Source organism: Entelurus aequoreus, linkage group LG05, assembly GCF_033978785.1.
Source record: "Entelurus aequoreus isolate RoL-2023_Sb linkage group LG05, RoL_Eaeq_v1.1, whole genome shotgun sequence".
In the NCBI taxonomy this organism is placed as follows: Eukaryota; Metazoa; Chordata; class Actinopteri; order Syngnathiformes; family Syngnathidae; genus Entelurus; species Entelurus aequoreus.
In genome coordinates, this window is record NC_084735.1 from 58,921,274 (window position 1) to 58,932,057 (window position 10,784).

Sequence of the window (10,784 nt, forward strand, 5' to 3'; positions counted from 1 at the left end):
ATGACACCATAATAGCCAAATTAAGGGTAGCATAACTACAAACTTAACCAATATTAACATGTTAAGCATAAAATAAAATAGAACAAACAAATTTAAAAACACATTTTTACAATGGAGTTCAGGGTGCTCCTCGTGCCATCAACAAATAGCGAGCGCTGCACGGAATTCTAACAAACTTCAAAGATGACGGTCATGTTGACTTAAGTCTTTGTATCTTAGTTTCGTTGTTTTATCTGTCGAGTGGATTATTTACAATAACATAAGTTATTTTGTGTTGCTACAGCATTAGTCTGCCAGCAGCCACAAAAAGGAGCAGCTGATTGCCTGCACCTGCGCTGATAGGAATAGCGGCAGCCAATCCAGAGGGCGCTTAAAGTCTGCTGACACTTCATCTTTAAACAGTGTCATGTGTGACGTGGGTTACACTTGAATTGTTATATTTCGACATCCAGTGGACACATTTAGAACAGCAGTTTCTTTCATAAAAAAATTACAGGTCCTTTTTTTGTTTTTTAAACCTGTACAGGCCCCCAGGCCGTACATTTGACACCCTTGGTCTACATCGGGGGTCGGCAACCCGCGGCTCTAGAGCCGCATGCGGCTCTTTAGCGCCGCCCTAGTGGCTCTCTGGAGATTTTTCAAAAATGTATGAAGAATGGAAAAAGATGAGGGGGAAAAAAATCAATTTTTTTGTTTTACTATGGTTTCTGTAGGAGGACAAACATGACACAAACCTCCCCAATTGTTATAAATCACACTGTTTATATTAAATATGCTTCACTGATTCGAGTATTTGGCGAGCGCCGTTTTGTCCTACTAATTTTGGCGGTCCTTGAACTCACCGTATAGTTTGTTTCCATGTATAACTTTCTCCGACTTTCTAGGACGTGTTTTATGCCACTTCTTTTTCTGTCTCATTTTGTCCACCAAGCTTTTAACGTCGTGCACAAAGGTGAGTTTTGTTGATGTTATTGACTTGTGTGGAGTGCTAATCAGACATATTTGGTCACTGCATGACTGCAAGCTAATCGATGCTAACATGCTATTTAGGCTAGCTATATGTACATATAGCATCATTATGCCTCATTTGTAGGTATATTTGAGCTCATTTAGTTTCCTTTAAGTCCTCTTAATTAAATGTATATCTCATGACACATGTAAATATGGCTTTTAATTTTTTGCGGCTCCAGACAGATTTGTTTTTGTATTTTTGGTCCAATATGGCTCTTTCAACATTTTGGGTTGCCGACCCCTGGTCTACATCATTCCCTTTAACTGAAGAAATTATCAAAAAAAAACTATACAGTGTTCATAATGTAATGTAATCGTAATATTATGTTAATAAAGTAAATATTCATTTAAAACGATATACACTTTTAGTTCTCATTACTGTATAATTGTTTACCATTGTACTGTAATTGGAAGGTACCGTATTTTTCGGAGTATAAGTTGCACCAGAGTATAAGTCCCACCTGCCAAAAATGCATAATAAAGAAGGAAAAAAACACATAAGTCGCACTGGAGTATAAGTCGCATTTTTTGGGGAAATGTATTTGATAAAACCCAACACCAAGAATAGACATTTGAAAGGCAATTTAAAATAAAGAAAGAATAGTGAACAACAGGCTGAATAAGTATACGTTATATGACGCATAAATAACCAACTGAGAACATGCCTGGTATGTTAACGGTATGGTAAGAGTCATTCAAATAACTTTAACATATAGAACATGCTATACATTTACCAAACAATCTGTCACTCCTAATCCCTAAATCCGATGAAATCTTATACGTCTAGTCTCTTACGTGAATGAGCTAAAAAATATTATTTGATATTTTACGGTAATGTGTTAATAATTTCACACATAAGTCGCTCCTGAGTATAAGTCGCACCCCCGGCCAAACTATGAAAAAAACTGCGACTTATAGTCCGAAAAATACGGTAAATAACTTTGTTATACTAAATAAATAAACAAAAAATAAAATGGACGCCTTTCTGAAAGCAAAGATTTAACCTAAATAGAAATTGAACATCTTAAAGTGATTTTTTTTTCAGTTGGAAAAATAAGGTTGGATGTTGTCTTTTTGTTTATTGCTATCACGTGATCATGGCATTTTTGCTTGTTCAACCGTATTGATGGGCTCACATGCCCCACCCAATTTGAAGCTAAAATATTCCCACAACGGGACATTTGGCTTAATAATCTTATTTTTTTCCTTCTAATTTGTGTAATCATTTAGGCCTGGTATGGATTGTTCTTGCTAGCTTTAGCTTCGTAGTTTAGTCGCTGTTTCAAAGTGGCCGTCTCAACAATTTTTATTCAGGAGGTGTGTCGGGGATGAATGAGTAATTTTCCCAGACAAATGTTCCTCCTCCTTATAATGACAGCATTTAAATCACATTTATGTCAATTTCCCTGATATTCTGCGTTTAACAGCTGATTATGTTTTACTGGCCAATTTTGTGACCCTGTCTGCGGTTGCGTGAATGCGGAAACCATATGCCTTGCTGTTTTTGTTAAGTTTAGAAATGATTATTAATAAGGCATACTAGCGCTGTGTCACATAAAAAGTAGCAACCATGTAAAGTAAAAAGTAAAACCGTCCTTAGTGTGTCTGCTCGAAAAGATTGTTCATTCATCACCCAAGCAAGGGCTGCACAATTAATTGAATTTTAATCGTGATCACAATTTTGGTCGCAACGATTAAATGATGGTGATTACCGGCGATATTAACATTTGAAAAGCAGGCTCCGCTGCATATTAAGTATAGTACTTTCACAACCAGCAGTCAGTCAACCATCACAGGGCGACCGAAAGACAGTGATATCATGTGAGAGTGAGTGAAAGGGTGACTGACAGTTGATCAGCCGGCCGGCTGTAGCTCCCAAATATATTCGGAAAAATAAATGCATTATTACATTGGTGCCCTTGTCTCCCGTAGAGTGACCCACATGTCAGGTAATAGCCTGCTAAATGAACAAATAAATGTCCCTACTTGGCGAGCAAGCCTCCTTAATTTATTATTTGTGCCTTTTAAAACCATTGAATGTTCAGACACTTTGGCCAGAGTCGCAATACACTTGCGGCTCACAGATGTGTGTCGTCTATCTACTCATTCACAAATATGGCTAAAAGGGTTACCAGCCGGTAGCCACACTGTATTGAAATTATCTACTTGCTAATTTCCTCTTTTTAGCTACCGTATTTTCCGCACCATAAGGCGCCCCGTGTTATTAGCCGCACGTTTAATGAACGGCATATTTCAAAACTTTGTTTACCTGTTAGCCGCCCCGTGCTATTAGCCGCACCTACGCTACGCTAAAGGGAATGTCAACAAAACAGTCAGATAGGTCAGTCAAACTTTAATAATATATTACAAACCAGCGTTCTAACAACTCTGTTCACTCCCAAAATGTAATGTGCAAATGTGCAATCACAAAAATAGTAACACTCAAAATAGTGCAGAGCAATAGCAACATCAATAACTCAACGTTGCTCATACGTTAGTGTCACACAACACACAAAATAAACATTTAAAGCTCACTTTCTGAAGTTATTACTCATCTACAAATCCCTCGAATTATTCTTCTTCGGTGTGCTTCACTTGTTTTTTGACACCATCTGTGATGTGGACGCGCATGCAGTCGTAGATCAACAGGAACGGCGCTGCGTGAAAAAAGTCACCCGGTGTCTTCGCGTAAACGTCTATCAACCACTCGCTCATTTTTTCTTCATCCATCCATCCCTTCGAGTTAGCTTTTATGATGACGCCGGCTGGAAAGTTCTCTTTTGGCAAGGTCTTCCTTTTGAATATCACCGTGGGTGGAAGTTTCTGGCCGTTAGCATGGCAAGCTAGAACCACAGTAGGACGACTTCTCATTCCCTGTGGTGCGAATATTCACCGTACGTGTTCCCGTTGTATCCACAGTGCGGTTCACATGAATATCAAAAGTCAGTGGAACCTTGTACGCGTGTCTCTTAGTAGGAGACATTTTGTTGTCTTTACAGAAAAACAAATGAAATTAAATATCCGCGAGCTTCTTCTTCTACGGGGGCGGGTGCTCACCTTGGCGGTTGCTTACAGTAGAAGAAGAAGCGCTTCCTCTTCTATGGGGGCGGTTGCTTACCGTAGAAGAAGAAGCGCTTCCTCTTTTACGGGGAAAAAAGATGGCGACTGTTTACCGTAGTTGCGAGACCTAAACCTTATGAAAATAAATATGAATATTAATCCATATATAAGGCGCACCGGGTTATTAGCCGCACTGTCTGCTTTTGACAAAAATTGTGGTTTTTAGGTGCGGCTTATGGTGCGGAAAATACGGTAGTTACTTTCTGCCAGGGTTTCCCCATAATGTATTTGATTGTGGCAGTGCGCCTCGGCAACATATTAGCCACCACACCTTAAAAATGAGAGTTTTTTTTACGTGAAAACAAAATTGAGTGATATAATGTATTCTAGCGTGAGAAGACAAAGTCTGACGCTCTTTTTAGATTTTATTGCCAATCTTATGCTAACAACGGGCACAATCATTCTTCGCCAACATGAGCATCATAACACACTAACATACACAGCCTACCACGAGCAGGTATTAACAGTATGAATGGATATATATAGTTTATTATTTGCACACTATTAACTAGTGATACACCAAAGATTAGGCTGCAGAAAAAGATGTACTTTGATCACCAGAACAGCGCTGCCAAAATTGGATGTTGTGATGATGTTATGTCATCACAAGAGGCATGTCCGCGATGTGGACGTATTTTAATGTATCCGAGATATACCCACGGACAGTGATATTCAAAATTTAAGATGACAGGAGCAATAATCTATTTTCAATTAGAGGAAGGCTCTCACCAGCGTGAAGCAAATGTGACATCAGGCTCTCTGCAGCTCGCTTTTCGTCACAGGCATGGAGTAACAGAAGTAACTAAACACGTGTACAGTCTCCAATAACGCTAAAAATAGTTGATACATGTGTTGCCAGCAGTTTTTAATAAAAAAGAATGACTAAAAGGATTGGAAAAATCTTTAAGAAAAAAAATCAACAAAGTGCATTGTACAATAAGCAGCAACAAATGAATATTAGAGCTTAACGATATGGAAGAAGAAAATATGTTAATACTATAATTAATAACGGATGTTTTAAATGTATGTATACATTTTTTTGGAACGCGGTTCCCATTAGCCTTCTGTTGGAAGTGCACAGTGCATTTTTCTTTTCTCGTGTCACTACTTCACATTCAATCTAGCAAAGCGCCGCGGCTAGCATAGCTTGTCCTCTTCTCCCTCCTCCTCTGTGTGTCAGCTCTAACCCAGCCAACACATGATGTTAAAAGGATGTTAGCTAATGGTTCCCTTAAGATTAGCCAAACCTAAAACTAACATTTAGAGAACATTAGCATTCATTTTAGAAAACAGTCTGTCTAACTATTTAACATAAGTAAGTAATCGATATTTGGACAAATGTCTATCGATTCATGAATTGTCCACATTCCAATAGTGATGCATCGGAGTAGTACAGTAGTGTATGGCATAAAAAGGAAATTAGTGTATTCCATATACTAACTTGAGGGTGTGCTTGTGAGATAAAATGCAATGAAACAATCATTAAACATATGCAGGATATGAATTACTGATAGTTGGCTGAGAGACCAAGGGAGTATTATACGACAAACAACGTGATGCACATAGCAATGCCAACACAATGTCAGCACGTGATTACAGTGCAGAGATGTGTCTTAGCACGGTTACTAGTAAGACTTCTTGGTCAGCCTTTCTGCTTATGCACAGGTGCAACTGTGATGTAAGGGCAAACTTCACCTAGGAGATTTGCACTGTGACCGACTTAGGGGAAGTCGGAGCTGACTTACGATGCACACAGTCAGCTCTATTTGTGGTGGTCCAAATGTATCCATGGCTGTCGGCATTAATCAAGTTCAAGTATCGGAAACGCCTTTTGGATTAGATTAAGACACATGAATTTATATTATCAAACACGTTTGGGTTATTTGTGTGTGGCTTGGTCAAGGAAATTGGTATCAAGACTCTCCCGGATAAATATTAAGGCTGCAGCTAACGATTATTTTTTGTATCGATTAATCTATAGATTATTTTTCCTTTTGCCGATTATTTTTTATTTTATTTTATTTAAAATGAAGATGAAAAAATAAATGTAGGCCAGTTTTTTCAAAAGGCATGGCTTTTATTTACAAAAAAAAAAAGGATGGCCACAGTCAACATTGACAACAACATGACAAAATATTCTGTAACAATGTAAACATTTAAAACTTTTAACATTTAACAAAATTAAAAGTAGCTTATTTGCTTTTTAATGTGCAAATATAAAAGTAAACATCCAGTTAGCTTTAGCTTAGAAACTCGTTCGGTACACCCCCGTACCGAACCGAAAGCCCCGTACCGAAACGGTTCAATACAAACCACATACCGTTACACCCCTAGCAGATACAAATGACACATTCATGTTTTTGTGTAATGATGACAACGTATGTTAACGCGGACGATTGACTAGTTGATGGTTTTCTTTTCAAATGTTCGTTCATAGCCGTTGTGCTGCTATGATAGGCCATTTCCGCTCGACACAGTGTGCATACAACAACATTATTAGGCTGTGTATTGAAATACTCCCACACTTTTGACGACTTTTGGCGTGCTTTTTCCCCTTCGCTCGCAGTCTGCTTTGCGCTCCGCCATGACGGTAGTGTGATGTAAATACGCGACGCGTCGACGCACAAAAACAGCGTCGACGTATTTACGTAACCGATGACGTAGACTACGTCGACTATGTCGACGCGTCGTTTCAGCCTTAATAAATATGCATCGTTTAGGCTTAGGTAAGGTTGCATTTTACAATTTAACTTTGCGTCTACTGCCATATTTGTTGTTTTTGCACAACCCATTTACGAGTAGCGTGTTTTTCCATGTCTTTACCAAAATATAACTATAGATGTCAACATTGTGTATGTGCTGACAGCTTCGTCAAGGATTGTTGCCTTCGGTAAAAGCTTAATAACTCTTTTAGGTTTTGCTCACAATTGCTTTCTTTTATTTAGACTTGCCTTGTTGGTGCATTTCGATATACTCGTAGCAAACGTGTTCAGGAATTAAAAATAATTTCAAGATAATACTTATAGGGGAAATTTAAAATGTTGAAAGTATAATAAACAAACCTTTGACAAAGTGATCACTGCAAACTCATGCATTATTCGACTCAGCTCCCTTGGACTGGAGTGTGAGCTGCTTTTCTCGTCGTCGTTTCGTAATATCTTGCACTCTTCCGTCCTTTTTGATTACCTCTCGAGGAACTCTGAAGAAATGTTTATCCTTTTCAAAACGATTTGTACAGCCAAAAACTACACAAACATAGGGATTTTTTCTTTGAGAAAGACTATATGGCACTAGTGTGGTCCCGATACCAATATTTTGGTACCGGTGCCAAAATTATTTTGATACTTTTCGATACTTTTCTAAATAATAGGGTACCACAAAAAATTGCATTATTGGCTTTATTTTGACAAAAAAAATTACGGTCCATTAAACATATGTTCCTTAACATAGCAGTTACTAAAACTTTTGTTCACTTCTTGTTCTCAATTTATTCACAATATACTCCATTAGTAATAACAATAAAAATAAATAAATAATAAATTGTGAAGTAAGTTATATTTCATATGCTGAGATAAGTAAGATTATCTAGAAAATGAACGGATAGAATAAATACATTCAGAATGTTTATCATGGTTCTTCTTCTTTTGTACTTTGTAAACACAAGAGTTTCTTGAAGTGGAATATATTAGTACATTGTTTGATTTCTTTGCTTAATCCATTCCATAATTTCATTCCACATACTGGATCTTTCTGTGTGGAGTTTGCATGTTCTCCCCGTGACTGCGTGGGTTCCCTCCGGGTACTCCGGCTTCCTCCCACTTCCAAAGACATGCACCTGGGGATAGGTTGACTGGCAACACTAAATTGGCCCTAGTGTGTGAGTGTGAATGTTGTCTGTCTATCTGTGTTGGCCCTGCGATGAGGTGGCGACTTGTCCAGGGTGTACCCCGCCTTCCGCCCGATTGTAGTTGAGATAGGCTCCAGCGACCCGTGCGATCCCGAAGGGAATAAGCGGTAGAAAATGGATGGATGGATATACTGAAGGTCGTACACATGTTTTAAATTACATTTTTCTCTAAGATTATATTTATCCTCTTTTTTTGAGAAGGAAGTGTTGTATATTCTTGGGTAGCAGATTGTAGTGTGCTTTGTGTATAATTTTAACTGTTTGCAAACTCACTATGTTGTGGAATTTCAGTATTTTCGATTCAATGAATAAAAGGTTTGAATGTTCTCTATATACAACATTATGCTGATCTTTTTTGTAACACCGTTAATGAATGAAGTCTTAATGAATGAAGTCTACTTTTGTAGTTATTTCCCCATATTTCTGCACAATAACTCAATGTAACACTAGCGAGCAGTAGAGAATATGGAGTAAATTTTGGTCTAGAACATGTTTTGCTTTATTCATTGACGTGTTTCTTGCTACTTTATGTTGTATATTTTGTTACATGAGATTTCCAGTTAGTTTTATCATCAATCATTATACCTAGAAATGTGGTTTAACTTACTATTTCAATTTATATTCCGTCTATCTGTATTTGTGTTTGACTTTCCCTTCTAATGTTACCGAATAGCATTATTTTTGTTTTACTGACCTTTACTAATCATACAAGCTTAGTAGTATTTTATCAAGATCAGTTATCCATCCATCCACCCTGTTTGTCGTTTGTCACTACATGAGTACAAAAAAATATGATGCCGTGAATTGAATATTATATAGTGACAGTTAACGAACATATAAATTAGGGGTGTGGGAAAAAATCGATTCGAATTTGAATCGCGATTCTCACGTTGTGCGATTCAGAACCGATTCTCACCGAAATCGATTTTTTATTTTTTTTAAATGTATTTATTTTTAAAAAATGTATTTATTTTTTTGTATTAATCAATCCAACAAAACAATACACAGCAATACCATAACTATGCAACCCAATTCCAAAACCAAACCCGACCCAGCGACACTCAGAACTGCAATGAACAGAGCAATTGAGAGGAGACACAAACACGACACAAGTAGTGAAACAAAAACGATTATAATCAACAACAGTATCAATATTTGTTACAATTTCAACATAGCAGTGATTAAAAATCCCTCATTGACATTATCATTAGACATTTATAAAGAATTACAAAAATGAACAATAGTGTCACAGTGGCTTACACTTGCATTGCATCTCGTACGCTTGACAATACACTGTGTCCAAAATTTTCACAAAGATAAAATAAGTCATATTTTTGGTTCATTTAATAGTTAAAACAAATTTACATTATTGCAATCAGTTGATAAAACATTGTCCTTTACAATTATAAAAGCTTTTTACAAAAATCTTCTACTCTGCTTGCATGTCAGCAGACTGGGGTAGATCCTGCTGAATTCCTATGTATTGAATGAATAGAGAATCATTTTAAATCGGAAAAAAAATAGTTTTTGAACCGAGAATCGTGATGAATTGAAAAAAAAAAATTAGATTTTGAATCGAATCGTGACCCCAAGAATCGACATTGAATCGAATCATGGGACACCCAAAGATTCACAGCCCTAATATAAATGATTGAATATAGTAATGTGTTAAAAAATGAGAATCTGTAAGAATGTGTAAGAATGAAGACTGGAGACGTGACATGAATACGTCCCTAAGTATTTGGCCTGTAGCAGTAATGCTAAATGCTCAGCTCCAATCAACGAATGAATCAATGATTGTTAATGTCATCACGGTCGACAATTTTGACCAAATAATAAGCTAACGCAACATTTAAATGAACTAAGAGGCTCGGTAAAGTGCTAGCAAGAAGGCTAGACGCTAACTAAGATAAACGTCATCCACCCCAGTCCGCCTAGCTAGCATAGCTCTCAAGGCTAACATCACTTGTTAACAATGTTTGACTAGGAGCAGGAAGTATTCGGGGTCACAAGCAAAATCGTAGCAAGTGTGAATCGATGCAACATTTCACACAAAAAAAAACGAGGTACTAATCCATCCACTCACCTGCAGGTGCTCCTGAAATCGAATAGGCAGGATCTGAGCCATGGCGGTTCCGTTCAATCTCCTCCGGTTTCTTCTGAGAGCTAACAAACTACGGCCTCTCTCAGATCCTAGCCAGACAGCCAGGGAACCTCTCAGCTTGACTTCTACCGCTCCGAATGAGAGTGTTGTCGGTGTGGTGGTGTTTTTAACAATCGTCACTTGGCACTATACTTGCGAGCTTCCCCGAGCTAACCGCGGCTACACCGACTCCCTCGATCTGCAATGGCGGATGTTAGCTAGCACACTAAACATCCCGGAAATGGAAGTGCTCGATGAGGCGGATGAATACACGGTTGCACTTTTTTTAAAGTGTGTTGCGGCATTCACGATTTGTCATCACGTCGCCATTTGAATATGATTTAAAATGTAATTGAAATATTATCGTAAAAATATATAATTTCAAAACTACTCCCCGAGACAAATAGACCTACATGGTATTCAGGGAACTATTTCTTTTTAGTCGCGCCTTGATTTTTGCCACATCATTTATCTGTGTGATACACGTCATTGCGCACTTGTCCCTCTTGACCAATCAGATCACACCTAACAAAACCGAAACGTATCATATAAATTAAAAAAACGTATATTTATTCAGATTGAATTTGGAGTAAATGCAAACAG

General features: G+C 37.7%; 1 protein-coding gene across 1 annotated transcript in view; it reads right to left on the reverse strand.

Annotated features, from left to right (window-relative positions):
* The window catches only part of cltca (clathrin, heavy chain a (Hc)), an 82,618-nt gene extending 72,193 nt beyond the window's left edge, over positions 1-10,425 (reverse strand). Inside the window, exon 1 of the mRNA XM_062048450.1 lies at positions 10,125-10,425. Within this exon, the coding sequence (XP_061904434.1) occupies positions 10,125-10,166 (42 nt within the window). The 5' untranslated portion in view covers positions 10,167-10,425. The remainder of the gene's footprint in view (positions 1-10,124) is intronic.
* Between the last annotated feature and the right edge of the window lie 359 nt (positions 10,426-10,784).